General features: G+C 41.2%; 1 protein-coding gene across 1 annotated transcript in view; it reads left to right on the forward strand.

Moving 5' to 3' along the window:
• NR4A3 (nuclear receptor subfamily 4 group A member 3) overlaps positions 1–19,094 on the forward strand; it is a 39,690-nt gene extending 20,596 nt beyond the window's left edge. Inside the window, exons 6-8 of the mRNA XM_004271479.3 lie at positions 556–755; positions 2,972–3,150; positions 15,825–19,094. Coding sequence (XP_004271527.1) covers positions 556–755; positions 2,972–3,150; positions 15,825–16,072 — 627 coding nt within the window. The 3' untranslated portion in view covers positions 16,073–19,094. The remainder of the gene's footprint in view (positions 1–555; positions 756–2,971; positions 3,151–15,824) is intronic.
• The last annotated feature ends 3,022 nt before the right edge of the window (positions 19,095–22,116 follow it).

The raw sequence follows: 22,116 nt of genomic DNA on the forward strand, positions 1-22,116 counted from the left end.
TAACACATTCCCAGGTGTTGCTGATGCTGCTGGGCCAGGGGCCACAGTTTGAGAACCAGGGGTTAATTAAGCATCTTGTTTGGAGACAGCTGTGCCTTAGGGAATCTGTGGTTGCTGGAGGCCCATGCAGACACAAACCCCTGGGGTAATGGTTCTCAACACAGCAGCCCTTTGGAATCACCTGGGGAGCTTTTAAAATTCCTGATGACCAGTCCCGATCCCAGACCAGTTAAATTAGAATCTCTGTGGATATGACCCAGACATGAGTGTTTTTTTAAAGCTCCCCAGATGATTGCAGTCAGGATTGAAAACCACCGCACTAATGGGACTTAAGCAAATTTCATTGCCTATTAAGTGGTAACAGAATCCACTCTATCTATGTCACAGGGCTATTGTGAGAATCCGATGAGACTGTGAATGCAAAAAGGTTTTATAAACTGTGGCACCTAAAAGTAAGGATTTAGGTGTTGAAAATCTTGGAAGAGCCAAGCTGCAAATGATGCTGTTATCCCTGTTGGATTGAGATAACGCCGCTATCTGTGGTTTGCATTCTAGTACTGTCCCACTGACCAGGCCGCTGCAGGCACAGATGCCGAGCATGTACAACAGTTCTACAACCTTCTAACAGCCTCCATTGACGTATCTAGAAGCTGGGCAGAAAAGATTCCCGGATTTACTGATCTCCCCAAAGAAGATCAGACATTACTTATAGAATCAGCCTTTTTGGAGCTGTTTGTTCTCAGACTTTCCATCAGGTAATTACTTTTATTTTATCTTCCTCAGTCCACTCCTTCCTTTGAAGAAGTTTGAAACCTGCTGTGTTTGTAACTAAGTCAGCAGTGAAAAGTTTGCTCAAGGCGGACATATGAAATATTGACCAGGCATTAAAAAACTGAGCAGTGGGTGGAGCCCTGGGCTGGCAGCCGGGACTCCTGGGTTCTAGTCTCAGTTTTAATACAGACTTGCTCTAAGACCCTGAGCAGGTCACTTGCCTCACCAGAAATTTAGTTTCCTTCTTTGTAAAATGAGAATGTTGGATTTGGTGTTCTCTGAAGCCCCTTGTAGCTCACATTCTGTGATTCCAGGAAGATTCTCATGGTGCATAAAGTATTTCCTGGGAGCAAGTATTTGCTTTGAACATTGCATTTACCTCCCAAGTTTCTGTTTAACAAGTTGCTGTTCTCATACACCAGATGGGGTGCTGAAGAGTTCCCACAGCTTCTCAACCCCCAGTGTTTACTCCAAGAGAATAGCTTCTGGGTCAAAAGATTTGGTTCAACTTATGACACTCAATGACACCAAACACAAAGAGGAACTGATTTTTCTAAAAGCTAGAACCTGGGATCTAAGCTTCTCTCTTAAAGTCCACATTAGCGTTTTAAATTTCATCTTCCTTGCTTCCTTTTAGTTATATATTTATAGGAGATGGTACCAACATGTTACCAATTTTATAGGAAAAATCATCACCTTTCCCCTCTTTGTCTTCCCTACCACCCCCTCCCCAGTTTCATACCATACTACCAGAAACTCTCACTTAAAGTGCAAATTCCCATGCCTCATTCCCAGCTATTTCGGATTGGATCTACCTTGAAGGAAGTCCAGAAATCTGCATTTTTAAGTCATGCTCCAGCGATTCTCATGCCGGTGTTCTGAGGTCTGGGTTTTAAACCCTGAGGGTGAATCATTCGCTCCCGTGCATCCCTCTGTGGAGGGATCTGTGGGAGAGACTGAGGTGGAGTTACTACTAGACTGCCAGTGGTTAGCATAGTTACAGTCCTGTGTGTGCAGGAGCCACGCTGAGCCAGCAATGTGACTACCATCTATTAGGCAGGCAGCAAAGGATTAAGTGGGTGATAAGCTCCATGAGAGCAGGCACCATAGAGGCCCTATTTACCAGGTGTTCTCCAGTGTCTGGCTAAGGAACGGCACAGGCTTTGTGCTCAGGAAATACTTCCTGAGTGAATGAACGAATAAAGCTGTTCATCCAAGAAACACAATTAAAGAGACATTAACTTGTTAATGAAGAAGGCCAAGAGAGAGAAATATGTGGCAAGAGATTTGAAAATTAAAGGAATTTATGAGTAAGGTAAGGACCACCTAGAATTCAGAATTAGTTACACCTAACACTCATTGGCCTCTTGTATACCAGGCATTGTGCATGAGCTTTCAAATCCTTTATTTCATTCAATTCCCACAACATTCTTTGGAGGTAGCAATTATAATTCCTGTTTGATAGATAAGGAAACTCAGAAAGATTAAAGGAGTGCCCAAGGCCCCACAGCGAAGTGGTGCTCATTAGAAGTTCCAGGGCACCTTTCATTAGAAAAGAATGGGATGGCTATGGACATAATATAAACTATCTGGATGGGTTGAGAAACAACCCTCTACAGCCCCACTGTTTAAAGCAGAGAATGTAATACAAAATAAGGACTGTTTTTATTTTAGACCACTGTTAGTTTGTCATTGATTTCTGGCGCTTGCAGGAACTTGGTGTTTTTAGAGTCTGCACAATGGAATTTTAGTGTCTAGCCTCGGGCCTTATCAGTTTTTGACATTTAAGGAAATGAAAGGGAAGTTGAAGGAGCGAAGTGCGAAGGAGCACTGAAGGGAACAGTCTCGTGTTCACTGCAGAGAGTACTGGGCACTGGGCTTCACTCCCACCATCCATGAGTCCCAGGATGAGCCAGCAACTGCTTGTAGCAATAAGAGAGCAGACGCCCTACCCTGAGCATCCCCAGGGCTGAGGCTCCCCAGGGAAGTCAGCAGGCACCTGGTGGTGGTTGTTTATCCCAGGAGCACAGTCTTGTTCATGGAGGGCGTCTGGGCAGGTTTCACAGCACCACGCTGGGTTTTGGACGCTGCCCCAAGACTGTGTGGGTGCCTGTGTGTTATGCTGTTATCCCACTGGACAGACTGAACAGACCTATTTAATGTGTCTCTGTCCCTCACCCACCACGACTTTCTCTCGTAGGTCAAACACTGCTGAAGATAAGTTTGTGTTCTGCAATGGACTTGTCCTGCATCGACTTCAGTGCCTTCGTGGATTTGGGGAGTGGCTCGACTCCATTAAAGACTTTTCTTTAAGTTTGCAGAGCCTGAACCTTGATATCCAAGCCTTAGCCTGCCTGTCAGCACTGAGCATGATCACAGGTAAGCACCACCCTGCCGTGACTTGAAGGGACTGTGTCCCCCTCTCTCTCCTTTCCTGGCTTATGGTAGATTCTGGCTTTGGCTGTCACACACACAAGAAATTAGGAAACTGATTGCCACTTTGCTGAAATCTGCTGTTTACCCTAGTTTAAAACAAGAGACAGGGACTTCCCTGGTGGCGCAGTGGTTAAGAATCCGCCTGCTAATGCAGGGAACACGGGTTCAAGCCCTGGTCCGGGAAGATCCCACATGCCGCGGAGCAACTAAGCCCATGCGCCACAACTACTGAGCCTTGCGCTCTAGAGCCCGCGAGTCACAGCTACCGAAGCCCATGCGCCTAGAGCCTGTGCTCCGCAACAAGAGAAAGTCCGTGCACAACAATGAAGACCCAATGCAGCCAAAAATAAATTAATTAATTAATTTAAAAAAAAACAAGAGACATACACCTGCAACTTATTGTCATGAACTTCCAGGAAAGAGGATTCCCAGTCTATTTGGTTATTGTCAACAAACCCAATATATCAAAATCTAAGTTTCCACAGGACCTCTGTGGGCAGTTGGACTCTCTGCTTCAGGGTTATTTTTACAGGGAGTTTTGAAGGAAGATTACCTTAACCAGCCTGTTCCTGTGGGGCAGAGGGGCGAGTCTTCCCCTTTCCCCAGTCCTTGGCTAGTAACCCAAAGTAAAACCAAAGAACTGCACGCACATAAAATACACCTTTATTTATTTACAGCTTTATTTAGCAACTTTGATTGGCAGAGGACTGAGGAAAATGGATATTCATATAAAGCAAAAATGGTTTAACTCAACGATTTTGAAGGGTTAAAAGCAGAAGCCTAAAATATATTCAACTTCTTTGTTATGCCATTCTCCCCCTATGTGTCTCTCCCTCTCTATCCTTTGGGAGATAAAGGATTCTAAGGCAGAATGAGAGAGAAAGAGAAAGGCACAGTGGGTAAGAGAGGGGATACCATCTCCCTGTGGCTGCTGGAGGCTGCAGGCCCCAGCTCCCCTTTGCCCCTTTACCCTTTCAGAGTTTCCTGTTCGATCTCATCCTTCTTGATCAAACAGGGGCCTGGTGAGACAGTGACAGTAGATGGAGGCCCCAGAAGAGGCTAGCCAGACCAGGGGTGCACCTCCCATCCTTTTCGTCAGACCCCAGTACGGGCTAGGCCGTTGGACTGAGGATTAAATTTCAGATTCTTGCTACACTCTTGGCCGTGGAAAACATGTTTTTCAGGCAGGTGATGAGTTTCACAGAGGACCAGATGCATCCTGTGGCACAGATGGGCCCTTCTTTCTGATGCATTGTCTATATGCACCTTCTTGGGACATCTGTTAGCTAAAGTGAGATGTGTCTGAGTACCTTAAGAGGCTAAGCTGGTTCATCATTTAATGGTTTACGTGAAGGTCAAGAAGAGTAAAAGCATGTGCCGTGGGAGGAATAGGACACTAGCATGTTCCCTTAGTATTCCAAGTGGAACCTGACTCCTCCTGGTCTTTGATGCTAGATGAGAAACTCCCTTCTTTTGTGAGGGTTCCAGAGACTTCCAAGGGAGCCATTAACAAAACAAAAAGAAACTCTGTCTCCAAGAGTATGGATTTGATTAAGGGGGCTTTCAAATGGCAACGTAAGGGAGCACCTGAAGAAAATAAACCCATTTAAGGCACAGACATATTTCTCCAGCAGTACTGAAATGAAATTGGCTCAAAGGCTACCTTTCAACTAAAGCTCTTCAGTTCAATTTTAAAACCATTCACCTCTTCCTAGGACAGTTAAACCTTCAAAACTAGAAAGTATGAAACTTAGTTAATTTAGAAAAACAGACACAAAAAGTAGAGCCAACCTTTGCTTTCCGTGAATAAAGCCAGCACATTGCCATGTCTCTATGGAAATGGGTTTTGAGTCTAGTATATCAACAAGTGTCCCCTGATCTAGGTACTCTGCTGCAAGTCAGTGGGCTTTCAGAGATGATAACACACATCCCTAAAGGAGATAGAAGATGCAAAAGAATCCATGTGATACAAGGTGCTGAGTGCTATGATGGGGATGTGAGAGTGGGTACAAAGTGCTAAGAGACCCATGGTAGGGGGTGGTCTTCTCAAAAGAGGTAACATAAAAGAGTCTAAAAAAAGAGTGGATATATGTATATGTATAACCGATTTGCTTTGCTCTACACCTGAAACTAACACAACACTGTAAATCAACTATACTCCAATAAAAATTTTTTAAAAAGAAGTAAATATGTCCAAACCGGGGGAAAAAAAAAGAGGTAATGTGAGCTGGTCTTTGATAAAAGCTTAGGATGTCTCCAGGCTAAAATGAAGGAGTGAGAATTCTAGGCATAAATAAAAATGTGCTAAAGCCATTGAAAATATGGCTGTCATACATTTCAGGAAGGAAATGTGTAAAAAAATAGTGATGGGAAATGAGACTGGTGTGATAGGTTAGGGTGGGGCAGGGCATGAAGAAGCTTTTACACTTAGGTGAGAAGATTGGGGGTTATCTTGAGAGCAGTGGGGGATCCACAGAGATGAGCGTCATGGCCAGGCTTGCATTTTAGAGAGGTCTACCCTGACGGCTGGTTTTGAGCACAGATTTTAGCAGGAAAGAGACTAAGCGGGAAAAGGCCAGTCCCGGTGTGAGAGTTGTGGTTTAAGAGGAGGGCCCGAGGCCTACATCTTTTTTTGTTTTACCCTTTAAGTAGAAATTAATGGACAACAGTGAGGTCACAGCATGCGGGTGGGTGCCAGGCAATCCCAACCTGGAGAGATCGGCAGTTCAGTGCACAGAATACAAACTAGGAATTAGGAGAAGGTGGTTGCTAGTCTTGTCTCTGCCTCCAGTTTACTGTGTGTCCGGCAGTTATAGCTGCTCATCCACTGCCTATCTATGTAGAGGCATGCTCAGGGAGGAAGCAGTTTGGCATGGCAGAAATTGCAAGGATTTTGGAGACCACCATCCCCAGGTTAGAATCTGGGATCGCGTATTTAATAAGTACGTACTATTGAGAAATGCATTTCTCTGAACTTCAGTTCCCCCATCTGTAAAATGGGGGGAATAATATCTATTGCCTCTGGTGGCAGTAAGGATTACAGAAAATTAGGTTTGTGATGTAGCTAAACTGGATTCAGAATAAGCACTCTTATCCACTTATCCACTATCCACTTATCCACTTATCCACTACCCTGGAGGGATGGTAACAGGGACTCCCTCAAATGAGGCACACGCCTGCCCCTTCTGCAAACCCTAGGTGGTCCAAAATCAAACTCAGTGTCATGAGGAATCAGGTGGTGGCCTTAGAAGCAGTGTGTTTGGTGAATATCTCTTTGGATGCTTGAGAGAGGCTCAAAGAAGGACAGCGATATTAAAGGAATTCAGCTGCAGTTACTGGGCACTTACAATGGGCCCGGTCCTTGATGGGCTGTATCCAGATCCTGTGCTCAGTCCTGCAGCCTGTGCAGAGCTGGGTGTTACAGGTGCTGTGGTTATAACACACAAGAAAAAGAAGGCCTCTTTTCTCATTTCTGGATCTCGCAGAACTCTCTTTGTGATTTGCTGGTTCGGAGGGGGTTTGAAATGTGTGAAAGCATCAGGAAATGGCAGCAAAGGCAATGCCTGAGCAACAGCAGTGCACATTGTTGTGGATATTAATTTTCATTTGAATATGGGCTACCCTGAAATCTTGACTTCTAAATAAGCTCCATTGACCATAAAGGGTGCTTGTCAAATATCAGTTGGGCTATTGACAGCAGAAAATTCATCCCAAAATCTTCTGCTCCAAACCACACAGAACTCATGAAAAGGAAATGGGGTCTTAGACATTTAACCAGTCTTGCTTTCCAGGAAGGTTCTGAGAATCTGGACAATATTGGTAGTTTGTACAAACATGACTTTGTTTCCTAATTCTTTTTTTTCCTCTTCCTCCACCTCTCTTTATGTGCCCTGGTGAAAAACTAGGTGGTGAGGTGGGGCAGGAAATGGTTTCTTTCAGATCACTCTCCTTTCGCACAGTGAAAGGGAATTCCCCACAGTTGTGGTTGTCAAATGTTTTTAGGTCCCCAGTTCATCTACCCTTTTCCAGTGACATATTCCTGACATAGCAGTAATGGAAATGCTTTGCTTCTGATGGAATATCAATGAGGTGGTATCTAGTTGCAGTTAATTATGTATAACAAGTAAGAAGCCCCCCAAATAGAAAGTTAGTGTGGAATTACTATATTATAAGTATCCATTCACTGAGTAAATACCGAAGACCTACTATATGTGGGGCATGGTGGCAGTCCCTAGGGATGCAAAGATGAGTCATGTGTGAATTCTGCTGTCAGAAAGTGTATGGTCTACTAGGAAGTCATATATGATGATGATGTAGTGAACTCAGTGTGTGGTGGTGAGTGCTCAGGTCCTTAAAAGTGCAGGGGAAGTTCAGACTACTGCTAGCACTTTGCAGGTGAAGAAAAGTGGAGGTGCTGGTCATGAATAGCTTCCCAAGGAGGTGGTATCAAGAAATGAGACCATTTAGAGGAAGGACATTCCAGACGGAGGAAACAGCATAGCAAGGGCATGGCAGTGGAACACTTCAACACATTTTGGGGAAAAGCAAGTAGGGTGGAGTTGCATTATGTATCTTTTAAATCCTATATATAATCTCAGTAGAAAGAACAGAAAAATTAAAAGAGTACAAGTTATTACATTTGATGATTTTATGTCTTTGAATGAGCGTGAGAGAGAAGACATGAATCCACTGTGGGCCATGGTCTCTCTGCTTCTGGTGGTGAGAGCTGAGAGTGTGTCCTGCACTTTGGGGAAATGTAAAGAATTTTCAGGAGAAAATATTGATTCTATGTAATATTTATCTTATGGCCTAGAATTATGACCTAACCTCAGAGTAAAATGCATTTCCCATATAGTAAAAAGGGAAATAAGATTGGAAAGGCAATTTTGGACCAGATGGTGGAGGGAACTTGAGTGCCCAAATGCCATTTTGCAAAACACTACACTAAAAGAATGTTCCCCGTGGCTTTCTTTCCCTACTCATGTCTTCCGTCAGGTAGAAAATGCTCTTTTCTTTCTGTAGTCTTTTTCTTTGTCTTATTGGAACATGAATTCTGGGACTGAGGAGGAGGCAGAAAGCAATGAAACAGTGACATGGCAGACCCTGGCAGGTGGCTGACCCTGCCACACCCTCTACCACCTGTCTTCCCAGAGCTCCACTGTTCTCTCTTAAATGGTTACCTGGTTACTCTGTTTTTATATCACATATAGCCATCGGCTACATTGCAAGGAAAACTAAGTGTAAAACTTGGCAGGGCCATACTGTTTTTTTTAAAAGGTAGTGGAGAAAGGTTATCATGAGGTTTGGAGATTGGAGAGCTGAGTTCAAGTCTTCACCCTGCTTACTTCCTGACTCTGCAAGTTTGGGCAAGTTCCTTACCCTCTCTGAATCTCAGTTGTGTCGTTTTTCACAGGGATGATAATGTCTACTTGTAGGTTTCTTGTAAAGATTGAATGAGCTAATGTATACTTTGCAGAAAAAAAGATTAGACAAACCTTTACTATTATTATCCTAAATGGTAGGAGTTTTACTTCCAGGAAGAGCTAGCTGTTCTAAGAATCCATAAAAATGTTGATGCATCCCTACAATTGTTTATGCACATCACATTAAGCAATTTCTTTGTGTCTTTCTTTTCCAGCTAGACCCAGGGTTTCTTAAGGGCAGGGAGAGTCTTATTCATCTTTAAAATTACTTTAGCGTTGAAAGGTGTCTGGCACAAAGCAAATATTGGTTGAATGAATGGGTTAATTGTGAATAGCAGAAAGTTTCCCAAATTAGGAAAATCTGAATTATTTATTTTTAGCCCACCACTTTGTTAGTAGAAGATAGTTAGAATTCCTGAGAACTACCTTATTTCAATTCAGATTGACTCAGTAATATTTATTGAGCATCTTCTATGTGCCAGGCATAAAATCCCTTACCCTCCAAGAGTTTGTGGTCTCCCTGGGGAGACAGACACCTGCTCTAATAGATCAAAGACAGACAGACTGACTGACTGAAAAGCACTATTACAGCCTGAGCACAGGTTGCTGACCGACTTGTGGTTTCCTGATCAGCGTGGGCTCAGTGTCTCTGGGACTGCCTGTCAGTAAAGGATGTTATTATGACATGAGAAGTAGCAGTGAGATGACTTCCCAGAGAAAGAAGTAGAGCTCCGAGCAGGAAGTTCTGTTTGTTAGTTGGTGTTTGAGTTACACACACATCTCTCCCCAGTTGCTCGCCTCTCCTTCTCCTTTGGCTGGACCTGTATTATTGCTGTTGCTGGGTTGGCCTGTGTGGAGACCTGCTCAAAATCAGAAGTTGCTTTTCCTTATTGAGGCTCCTGATGGTATCATCACCCCTTTCCTCATCCCCTGATCCTTGCCGTGAGGAAGAGGATTTGGCATTTCTTGTGTGGGTCTAAGAGGCAGACCTGGAAACTGTAGGAAGGCAAAATTTAGCTCAACATAAGAAAAACTTTCTAAAAGACAGAACTATTTGAAATTGGAATAAGCAGCCATGGACAGTGAGTTCCTGCCTTGGGGAGTGAGGTTTACAAAACAGAGACTAAATGAACGCTAGTTGTAGACTGGGTCAAACATCTTATGGGGACTGGGGTTGACTATAACAGACCTTCTCCAGCTTTCACGTGCATGCAAATCACTGGACATCTTGTTAAATTGAGGATTCTGATTAGGTAGGTCTCTGCAAGGCCTGAGGCTCTAACAAGCTCCCAGGTGATGTTGGTGCTGCTGATCTAGGGACCACACTTGGGTAGCAAAGACAAGGGAACCTACTGGTAATTAGGAGTCCATGAAATTAACAATAACTACCATTTTATAATAATCAGTGCGAGGCACTGTGCCAAGGCCTCTGCCTGTGTTATCTGTTTAATGTTCTTTAGTAAATAGATTTGGAAGGACCTGAGATGGGTTACAGCAGAGATGGGAAGCAGAGAGACCAGTCAAAAGCTATTAAAACAACATAGGTAACAGATATTGAAAACCTGGTCCAGAGGCAGTGAGACTGAGAGAAGATAGGTGCAAGGAACATTGCAGAGATAATAATCAAAGTTCTTGCAGTGGATTAAATATGAGCTGGGGAGAAAAATTGTTAGAGATGATTGTAAGAGTGACGGGGAGGATTGTGGAATCATTAATAGGCCAACTCAGAAGTGGCTGATTTGAAGGAAAGTTGAAGGGAAAGTTGAGCTTGGGGATGTGGAAGATACTTGCTAATATTTATTAAGTACTTACTGTATGCCAGGCATTGTTCCAAATACTTCACATGTCCTAATTCATCTAATTCTCACAACAACTCATGAGGCAGGTACCATTATTAGCTCTATTTTATGAATGTGGAAACAGACCCAAAGTCACCCAGCGAATAAGTGATAGAGCAAGGCTTTACATCCAGGAAATCTGGTTCCAAAAGCTTCTGATGTGGTAGGTTTTAGAGTTTGTTAAGTTCTTTCCTGTTGTTAGCTTCTTAATAACTCCCAGCTTGTATATTTATTCTGAGCAGCCCACCTGTTTAGTATTCATTTAATATAGTTTACAGGTCCCTCCATTAACATAGTCACTTAACAGATATTTATTGGGTATCTCCTATGTAGTAGGCTTGGTGCTGGAGGTACAATGATGAGCAAGTACAGTCTATGCCCCCATGGAGCTTACATTTAATGGAGGAGGAGGCAATTGTCGCAAAAATATCTGATTTCAACCTGATATCATTCAAAGGGAAAAAATAGAGAAAATGCCATAGGAGAACATGATCTAGACTAGGAGTAAAAAGGGAAGCTTCCCTGAAGAATTATTTGATCTGCAATCTAAAGGATGAATAGATGTTAACTAGGTGAAGAGGGAAGAACATGAACACAAACCTAAATAGCTTTATTATTTCACTCAATCAGTCCCTCCCCCTCTCTCTCCATCTCTCTCTCTCTGTTTCCTCCCTTCTCCCTCCCTTCCTCCCATCTCTCCTCCTCCCCCCTGCCTGCCTTCCTCTCTCTCCTAGCAGAGATGTCTATGGCCTGGATAGCCAGAATGAACAGGAACCCAGCAGTGTCTTTAGATACTAACACCACGCAGGTTAGGAGTGCAGTCTGTTGTCTGTCTGCTTTGTTCACTGCTCTAACCCCAGTGGCTGTAACATTGCTTGGCACAGAATACATACTCAAATATTTGTGGAAAGAAGCAATTAGTCAATTAGCTAATTAGGTACACGGAAAGTAGGAGGGAGTTACAGGGAGGCTGAGTTAATCTCAGGAAGAGGAGGAACATTCTAACAGTGTTCAAGGCAACCAGGTACAGTAGAAATATCTCTGGACTTGGTGTGAAGGAAATTAGCCACTTGTTCATTTTGACCAATGGGCAAATCACTTAACTCTCTGTGCCTTAGCCTTCTTACTCATTAAATAAAGATCATCTTTGTCCTGCCTAATTCACAGGGTTATTGTGAGGGTGCAGTAAAATAATCTAAGTAAAAATGTAATGTAAAGTGCTATTAAATATATTTTTATTATCAGGGTGTAATAGTGAACTGCCAGTCCAGCTGGTGCCAGGTACTGTCTTTGTGGTATCTCATAGTGGGAATTCTTGTCTTAGGAGAAAGTTTGAACTAAATAACTCAAATTCTTTCCAATTCATGTATTCTACGGTTATGACATATAAATCCATTATGTAACCATTTCTATAAGTTGTATTTTAAAGTTTTGAATACATAAAGCTGAGTTAAAATACTGAAGTATTGGGTAAAAATGTTGTAGATCAAAATGCAAAAAATACTGAGAAGTTTGTTTTATTTAGTGGTGGACAAAGATATTAAGCTGAAATCTGTATACAATTCTCTAGGGAGGGGGAAAATCCGAATGTCTGATTTCCCCTAGAATTTATGAACTCTCTGTATGTCAGCTCTGCAGCCATGTTTACCAAGCTGCAAGATGAAAGGGGGTCCCTTAAACTAAAATGCCAGTGATTGGGGTTTTAAGGAATTTCAAATTACTCAGAAGGTCCCAGACACTTAGTGACTCCCAAGAGATTTGAAAATCTTGCTGACTGCTGGCAGTGGTTTGCCTGGAGACTGAATTTTATCTCAGCCCTTTTGAAAGAGTAAAGAAGCCACAAATCCAGTAGCTGTTCAAAACAACAAAGAAGGTGCCCTTGGCTTCTAACAGGAGTGTCTCTGAATTCCTCAAGGAATTCCAGGCCTAGGCTTGATCCAGCTGGCAGGAGGTATCGATCTCCACTTGAATTCACTGAATAAATAATGGTTGCCATAGTTATCGAGCAGTCACAACTGGTTGGAGAGCAGGGAAAACTCCGAGGCACCTTCTGTGAGTTTGGCCATGAGAAAGTCTGGTTACAAGATTCCATAATCAACCCCCTCCTGAAATCCAGCCCACACATTGCTCAGTTTCTTTATCCTGATAATGAATATGGGATCTTGAATATAGTGCAAGGCATGAGGCACAGAAAGGAAGGGAAAGCTTAAATCAATGGATCGGTATTTTATTCTGGGAAAAGCATCTCTCCCTGCATTATGAACCTAATTTGATATATTTCAGTATTTAATAGAATTTGCTATCAGCAAGATGACTGTCTGATCGTGTTACAGCAACTAGAGGGGTTCTCAGAGGACCAAATCCCAGTTTGTTCTATTTTAACATTGTTTATTATACCAATAGCATTAACCTGGATATTTAAAAGAAAGGAAAAGAGTTATCTGACAATCTCATGAATATTTTCACTTTTCTGTTTCCTTTCATCCTTCTCTACATGCAGAAATACTTTTTACATGGATGGAATCACAGCTTAGATACCATTTTATATTCTAATCTTTATTTAATGTGATATTATATATTTTGCCATGTCGCTTCACAGCCTTCATGTTTGTCCTTTTTGATGTCTACAGAATCTTCTATTATGAGAACATACCATTTTTCACTTAACAGTTCCCCTATTCTTCTTCCCTTTATCTTTTTCCATTTTTTAAAATAGGTAATGCTACCCCAAATGTCTTCATGCATATAGTCTTATTCTTCTGTTCAGTGTTTTCTTCAGATAAATTCCCAAGAATGAGATTACTTGGTCAGAGGCTACGAACATTTTATAGCTCTTGAAATTTACTGCCAAATTTGCAGCCAGCTTTTTTGCTTTTGGGGGAAAATAAAACTTTAGGCAGAGCACCATTGCAGTTGAAGTTCACTCTTGAGTGCTTCTTCTGAGACTAAAACAAGGGGACTATGTATTTAGTAAAGATAAACCATAGAGGACAGCTTTGCACCTGGGCTGATTAGTTAATAGCTTCCTAGGGGAAAGCAAAATCCTGCACTGCAAAGCTTGGGAGTCAGGGGACTTTATCTCCTTTGTTTGACCCTGCAGCTGCCAGCCATTTGCCATGTGTCAGGTATTGTCTTAGGGGCTGACTGTGCCACGCATGTAGCACTCTACAGTTGGCAGAACACTTTTATGTAGCATCTTCTTAGCTGAACCTCACAATAAACCATGGAGGCGAGCTTTATTATAATCATACTTTTTCTTTCAATTCATTGTGTAATATTTAAGAAACACAGAAAAGAATGAAGAAGACTACAACAAAGACTTGTGTACCTACCACCCTTTAATCTCCATTTTCCTAGGAGGATGTTGAGCCTTAGAGCAATTAGGTCACATGATTAGTAAGTAACAGAACCAAAAATGGAACCCAGGTCTGTCTGACTCCAAGTTCAGTCACCTTTTCTCTATATTATGTTGCATTGAGATGAGAGACCTGTAAGTTACAGCCCACTGAGATGCTGCTGGCAATTTTCATGGTTGTACTTTAATATAATTACAAATATATACAAATGTGCATCAGAGCTGGAAGGGACCTTAGAGGTCATTAAATCCAATCTCTTCCTTTTCATAGGGGCTCTAGAGAGAAAGGCGCTCCCCAAGTCATACACAACTAGCCAAGCTGGGGAAGAATGCAGATCTCCTGGTTCCTGGGCCTCCTTTTATTTAGGGCAAGAGAAAAAAAAAGTGTCTAGATAGTTGCTTCATTTTTCCGATGATTTGGGGAATTAACTTTTCTAACAAAAATATTCCCAACTAAAAAAAAAATTAATGTAGGAAAAATTAAAAACTAGTACTTGATTTCCCATTGGATGGAGATCTTTCATCTCTCAAGAATTATTATTTTACATGTAAATATACCAAGAGATGAAAACTTTGACTAAGATAACAGGGGCCAAGGTCTTCTCTCCTTCTCTTCTCTCAGAAAGAGACTCTGATATCTACATGCTGAGGGAGAGCAAATTGATTTGTACTGGATGTCATGCTTCTTTCTGTTTGCAAGGAGATGCAACATTGCTCTGGAGCAAGAGGACAGAGTCTGCCTCAGGAGACTGGGTTCAAATCCCAGCTTTTAGCAGCTGTGTGACTTTGGGAAAACCATTTAACCTTATTTACAAAATAAGAGATCATAATATTTAACATGGGGATTATTTATATATTATTTTATAAAATATAAGATACTGGTGTTCATGTCTTGCCACATTATAAAATGCTTGCACCACCTCCTCTGGGCCTCCTCTCTTCTCTTTGACTTTTCCGTCTCCACAGCAGAGGAACGTGTGTTTTGTACCAGGTGTAGGTCAGGTGTAGGTGTGTGCCAGGTGTAGGTCAATAGGAGTATGGGGCTGGGAGAACAAGGAAAAGAAAATCTGGATTCTTCTCCAGCTGGCTAGCATGAAAATACAAGAATGCGCTTTGTATCAGGTCTTGCAGGGCAGCCTTTGCATTAACAAATGGAAATTACAGCCACACTTACCAACCCAGTGTGTCAAGATGGGAACATTTTTTCATTTGCCTGGATGTGTTTCCATTTCACTCTGAAAAAGAGTTGCTTCCTGATGGGGCTTTTGTAAGACCTCAGTCAGATAATGTGTGCAAAATAGTAACCACCCTGTTACTCACTCAATGTGGCTCTGTGACGGGAACTGTGTACTTCATCTGCATTATACGGCCAAGCTGATCCTCCCAGAAACCCTGAATTGGGTATGATTATTATCTTCATTTTATAAGGAAACTGGGGCTCAGAAGTTAAGAGACTTACTCAAGGGGACACAGTGAGTAAGTGACAGGACTGGGATTCAATCCCTGTTGTTGTTTAATACCAAAGGCCATGAACTACCTCTAAGAGGGAGGGCACTTTGACTGTAAAATGCCATCCCAACTGGCAGAACAGGACGCAGGCCTCAGGGATTCAGGGTTTGTTTGTTTGGGTTTTTTTTAAATTTATTTTTGGCTGTGTTGGTCTTTGTTGCTGCACGCGGGCTTTCTTTCGTTGTGTTGAGCAGGGGCTACTCTTCGTTGCGGTGTGTGGGCTTCTCATTGCGGTGGCTTCTCTTGTTGCGGAGCACAGGCTCTAGGTGCGCGGGCTTCAGTAGTTGTGGCACACGGGCTCAGTAGTTGTGGCTCACGGGCTTAGTTACTCCACGGCATGTGGGATCTTCCTGGACCAGGGCTCGAACCTGTGTCCCCGGAATTGGCAGGCAGATTCTTAACCACTGCGCCACCAGGGAAGTCCAGGGATTCCGGGTTTTTTAAGATGTAACTGCCTCCTAAATTTTTCTATCCTTTTCTAACCCTCTGCAGAACGACATGGGTTAAAAGAACCAAAGAGAGTGGAGGAGCTATGCAACAAGATCACAAGCAGCTTAAAAGAGCATCAGAGTAAGGGACAAGCTTTGGAGCCCACTGAGCCCAAGGTCCTACGTGCCCTGGTAGAACTGCGGAAGATCTGCACCCTGGGCCTCCAGCGCATCTTCTACCTGAAGTTGGAAGACTTGGTGTCTCCACCTTCCATCATCGACAAGCTCTTCCTGGATACCCTGCCTTTCTGAACAGGAGCAGCCTGAGCAGGGAGCTGCCTCATCCGCTAGCAGCCGCTTGCTAAGCAGCGGAGGGATGGGTCTGGACACCTACCATTTTCTGTCCTTCCTTAAGAGAAAAAGCAAGCTCCTGTAGAAATGAAAGACTTTTTTTTTTTTTTTCTGGCACTTTTCCTTACAACTGAAAGCCAGAAAACTTGCAGAGTATTGTGTTGGGGTTGTGTTTTATATTTAGGCTTTGGGGTTGGGGTGTGGCGGGTTATAGTTCATGAGGGTTTTCTAAGAAATTGCTAACAAAGCACTTTTGGACAATGCTATCCCAGCAGGAAAAAAATAATAATAATAATAACTGTTTTAAAACTCTTTCTGGGGAATACAATTATAGTTGGTTTGTATTTAAAAACAAGAACAACCAAGGGTTGTTCGCCAGGGTAGGATGTGTCTTGAGATTGATCCCTTTAGAGTACACTTCTTGTATCAAGGGTACGTATGTGGTGCAAACAAAGCAGAAATTCCCTCTTCCTAATTTCTTTCTTCCTTATTTTATTTTAACAAATGGTGAAAGATGGAGGATTACCTATAAATCAGACATAGCAAAATGATAATGGCTGTTCGCTTCCATATACAAGTGCAATTTTTAAAGTGCTGTCTTACTAAGTCTTGTTTATTAACTCTCCTTTATTTTATATGGAAATTGAAAGGAGGCAGTCATGTTAGCAAATGACACATGCTAATTTTCCTAGTAGAGGCTTTGTCCACCTGCCCTTTAGAACCCTTCTGAGGTATGGTCCATCCAAGAATTTAGGCCATTCTTGATGGATACAGATCCCTGCCCTGACTGTCCAACTGTCCTAAAGGGGGCTCAGATTATAAGATGGATTGAATACAGCTTTTTTTGTCATGTTCGGTAAATCCAGCCGCAGTTCCCTAAACTTTCTTCAATTATAGAAACTGACTGACACATTCATTCAGAAGGCCCAGGAGCATTCAATGAGTTTTAAGCGTTTGAACCCTAGATGAGAACATGCAAATGAGTAGGAATGGATCATACAGGGTAAGCACCAGGGATAATAAGGTTTTTAAAATATATATAATTTAATTTTTGTTATCGGTTAAAGAGACAATTTTGGAGAACAAGCAAGTCTTATTATTAAAAAAAAAATAGTGTGAATGTAAGTACTTAGAAAGGATTAGTGGGCTGCGTTTCAACATTCCGTGTTCGTACTCCCTTTTGTATGTTTATACTGTTAATGCCATATTATTATGAGATAATTTGTTGCATAGTGTCCTTATTTGTATAAACATTTGTATGCACGTTATATTGTAATAGCTTTGCCTGTATTTATTGCAAGACCACCAGCTCCTGGAAGCTGAGTTACAGAATACTTAAATGGGGTGTTCACAGTGAACTTGGATACACCAATTAGAAATTAAATAAACAAATATATATATAAATATAGCAGGTTACATATATATATTTATAATGTGTCTTTTTATTAACCATTTGTACAATAAATGTTACTTCCCATGCGGTTATTTTATGGTTCATTTGCAGTGACTTTTAAGGCAGTACTGTTTAGCACTTTGATATTAAAATTTTGCTTATGTTTTGCTAAATTCAAATAATGTTTGAAGATTTTTAGGTCTAAAAGCCTTTATATTATATACTCTGTATCAAGTCAAAATATCTTTGGCCATTTTGCTAAGAAACAAACTTTGAATGTCAAACTGATGTCACAGTAGTTTTTGTTAGCTTTAAATCATTTTTGCTTTAGTCTTTTTAAAGGAAAAAGAACAAAACTATGCTGTTTATATTGTCATTAAATTATACAATCAAACAAATGCCAAATGAATTGCCTAATTGCTGCAAAGGATAGCCGAGATAGCAAATCATATATGTTTTTTTTCCAAGAGTCATTCTGATATTTGATCATGTATTATGTTTGTGTGAGCTTTTGTGAGAGATTATTATTTTTATATCAAGATGATAGGATCTGGAATGTTAGGATCTTGGAATGTTAGACTTAGAAGGGGCCTGACTTGTCAACTAGTCCACCCACCCTGAAATTCATAGAGGAGAAAACTGGGGCCCAGCAAAGGGCAAAGAGTTACCCAAGTCAGACAGCTGGTAACAGAATCGAGACTAGGACCTAATTCTTCTTTCCATGGTCTTTTTACTTAATTTACTGCACCTATAGGGAAACAGGCTTTTAGAAATAACCACTAATATTTATTTACATTTTACCATGAAAAAGTAGTACTTTTGCAGTAATTTTTTTAGCTTATATGCAAACATAAAAAACATTATTAAATATCAGGAAAGCTAACGTTTCATACAAGGTAGCTTCAGACCAAATTCAAAATGAATTTGGATAAATTAGAAATACTGTGCATACATATAACCCTTTTGTGCACTGTTAGTCTTGGAATGTTAATCCTTGTTTTTTTTGTCATGTCTGTAAAGGAAAAACAAAACAAAACAAAAAAACAGAGCCCTAGAGAAATGCTGTCACTTTTCATTTTTACACCCATCAGATTTAAGGAAAAGACTTTGTAGCCGATATTGATTGGTTGGAAGGAATGAAGGTTTTTAGTGATAGGTCCAGACACTAGTGCTGAAAATAAAGATTATAGCTAGTGTTCTTCTGTCTTCCATAGTTATTACAACTATGAGAGCCCTCCACCAAGTCATCTGTCAATTCAAGTCTCTTCTTTTACCTTAATGTTGACACACAAGTTCATACAGAGTGGATGACCAAACTAGCTCAGATGAGGACAGCAAGAATTAAAGCAGGTGATTCTTCCCTTGTGGGAGAGCTCTCTCAGTGCGAACATGCCTTCTGTGGGCGGAAATCAGGAATCCACCAGCTGTTAATGGAGAGTGCCTTGCTTTCATTTCAGAGAGCAGAGTCTTCCAAAGTTTCTCTGCTCCTCTAACAGCATTGCTCTTTAGTGTGTGTTAACCTGTGTTTGAAAGAAATGCTCTTGTACATTAACGATGTAAAGTTAAATGATTAAATTAAATTACATTTTATCAATGGCTGCTGGTGTGTTGAATAAGCACGCTTCATTTAACAGTATTTTCTTAACCATTTATATAATGGTATTTGCTGTGAACTCTTAAACATATCCCAAATGGATTTTTTAAAAGGCTTACTAATACTGAAAAATTAATAGGCATTCTGAACTGGAAACATATTAAACCTCACTGATTGGGAAGAAAGACATTCTAAATTCAATAACCATTTATTGACTACTTCCTGCAGGCAAAGCACAGTTGGGTGCTTTGAGGAGATACAAACATGCACAGTGTATGAAGTTTTTGCTTTCAACTGTATATAACATAAGTGGAGCTAACAATCTGTTGCCTAAACTTATCATTTAGGGGTATGAAGGATTTATTTCTATATCAAGATGACAGGATATCAGTTGTTTGTGAACCAGAATTTACAAGAATCAGTGAAAGAGTTCGCAAAGATTGATTGGTACTCTCTGCCTTTTTGCTGAAGCCATTACTACTACATTGCTTAGAAACCCCTCTGTGGGCAATGCAAATACAACTTTTATTCAGCTCTACCCCAAACACATATTCCAAGTTAGTACAAATATTTTTTTGTGTGTGCACTGATAGCTCAAAACTAGAAACGTGGGAGCTCTCATGATTTTCTTCATTAGTTCATGCATAAAGTATTTTCTAAGTGCTGTGTGTGGTCTAGGAGCCAAACCCTTCTCCCTGCTTCTTGCCAGTGCCTTCATTTCCTCAACTATAAAATACAGTAAGAAGAGAATGAGAGATACAGCGGAGCACCGTCTTGCATACAAATTCAAATATAGGTGCTTGGCCCAAAGGGAAAAAAGAAAGGGGGATTGGGGAAGCTCCTTTTTCGGGGACTCTAGGGGCAAAAGTTTGGTTTGAATGGGGAGGGAGGCAAGGAAGATCAGTTCTAGATAAGGGGCATTTATTTGCCTTCAGTTGAGTTTGCATAAGTTAAATGCACAAAGATAACGCAAGAAGCTAATTGTTGACTTTTTAAAAAATTGCAGTAAAACACACATAAAACTTATCATTTTAACCATTTTTAAGTATCCAGTGATGTTGAGTACATTCATATTGTTCAAACAATCTCCAGAACTCTTCAGCTTGCAAAACTGAAGCTCTGTTCCCATTAACAATAACTCCCCATTCCTCCCTCCCTCAGCCCTTATAACCAATAGTCTTCTTTCTGTCTCTGTGAATTTCACTACCCTAGGTACCTCGTATGAGTGGAATCACACCGTATTTGCCCTCTTGTGTCTGGCTTATTTCACCTAACATAATGTTCTCAAGAGTTATCCATGTTGGAGCATGTGTCAGAGGATTTTTGCAGCTTCTATTATGTGACACCCCTCACCATGAACAAAATTCTTCAAAAGATATTTAAGAAAATTATTCCTCAGGGTCATCGCTGAGTTGTGACACTAACAGACAATACTTTTTGTTTGTGTGTTCTGTTTGGTTAGTGTTGCAAGCACACTCATTCCTGTTTTATTTTTTTAACTCTGCTCATTTCATGGCTCCAACTGGGAGCCAAGGATCACTGGCCCCTTACCCGATTAACTGCTATGATGCTGGTCATCCTCCAGGCTGGGACTCTAAGGGCATTTGATTCAAGGAGAAGAGGAGACTCAACATTTATTAGGCATCTATTATGTGTGCCAGATACTCCAGTAGATATGCTCATACATGATCACACTTAATGCTCACTACTTCTGAGAAGGTGTCATTATTCCCTGTCTGAAAATAGGGAAAAAAGGCTAGGAGAGGGTGAGTACCTTGCCCAAGAGCCCATGGGATTTGAATACATGTCAATATGGCTCTGCAACCCCTGGCAGTCTTCCTGGTGCTTGGTCTTTAGACCCCTGCTCCTCTCTGAAGCAGAGAGAGCATTTACCCTCAGTTCCCAGCTCATCAGCAAGTGGTAAGAAACTCTACCCAAGCACCAGAGCTACTAGCCTATAGAGTGACACAACCTCATTTTCTCTTTCTGTCAAATTTATCACCTGTCCTACTAATTCTTCAGATTCCTTGACTCATGTCCCCTACCGTTTTTTCTCCAGGTACTCTAACTTTGTCCCTCACCAGCCTTAGACCCACAGAGCCTTGGAATAATGAAGCCCTGCTTCGCTTTTGGAATCCCTTTCTGGTGCTTTCCCCTCTAAACACAAATGTTCTCTATACTCAGCGTGGACTGCAATCATTCAACCCCTCACAACTCTTTCCTGCCCCAGCCAACTTCCCAATTTCCAGCTGATTTAAAACTTACACTGAGGCGCTATAGTCAACAGCTTAAAGGTTGTCCTCCTTCAGGTTCTACAACCTCCTCTCTGTTCCCTTCTGACCACGTTCAGTAAACCCACAAAGACCAGTCTCATCATCCCCATAATCTGCTTTCCTTGTCCCTGCAGAGAGTTGCTGGAGCAATGCAGAGAACCAGACAGTCCTTGACCATCTCAGGGTTGTTCTCTTCCCAGCAGCCTGGCCTTCATTTTGCCCATTGAACATGAGTCTCCTAACACACTTTCCACCTTTTATTCCTAAAATCCTAATTTCTTCCCCCTGATCATTTCATCCTTGAACATTTTTCTTGCCAGTTTCTAATCAATTGTTCAGAATTATACAAAGGTGTTTTTAAGTATATATTAAAAAAGACACATAAATATACTAAGCTAACATAGCTGCTTTCATATGTTTCATTGTCCATATGAACATACTTAGGTTTTTCTTCTTATTTAAAAAAAATAAAGAGTACATCCTTATATATTTGCATTTTTGCTTCCTACATTGCCAAGAGATTCTATGGGAAACTAAAATAATATAAAATTGGAAAAATAAAACCGATTGAAAAGAAAAAAGTAAAATAATTCATATATACAAAAAATGAAACTGACTTAAGACCAAAAAATAATTATAAAATGATTTATACATACAAAACAATACTATAACCAACATCTATGAACTTACCACCCAACTCTAGAACTGTTGGAATCTCTGTGCTTCCCTAATCGTATTGCCCTCT

This window comes from Orcinus orca, chromosome 6 (genome assembly GCF_937001465.1).
Source record: "Orcinus orca chromosome 6, mOrcOrc1.1, whole genome shotgun sequence".
Classification (NCBI taxonomy): domain Eukaryota; kingdom Metazoa; phylum Chordata; class Mammalia; order Artiodactyla; family Delphinidae; genus Orcinus; species Orcinus orca.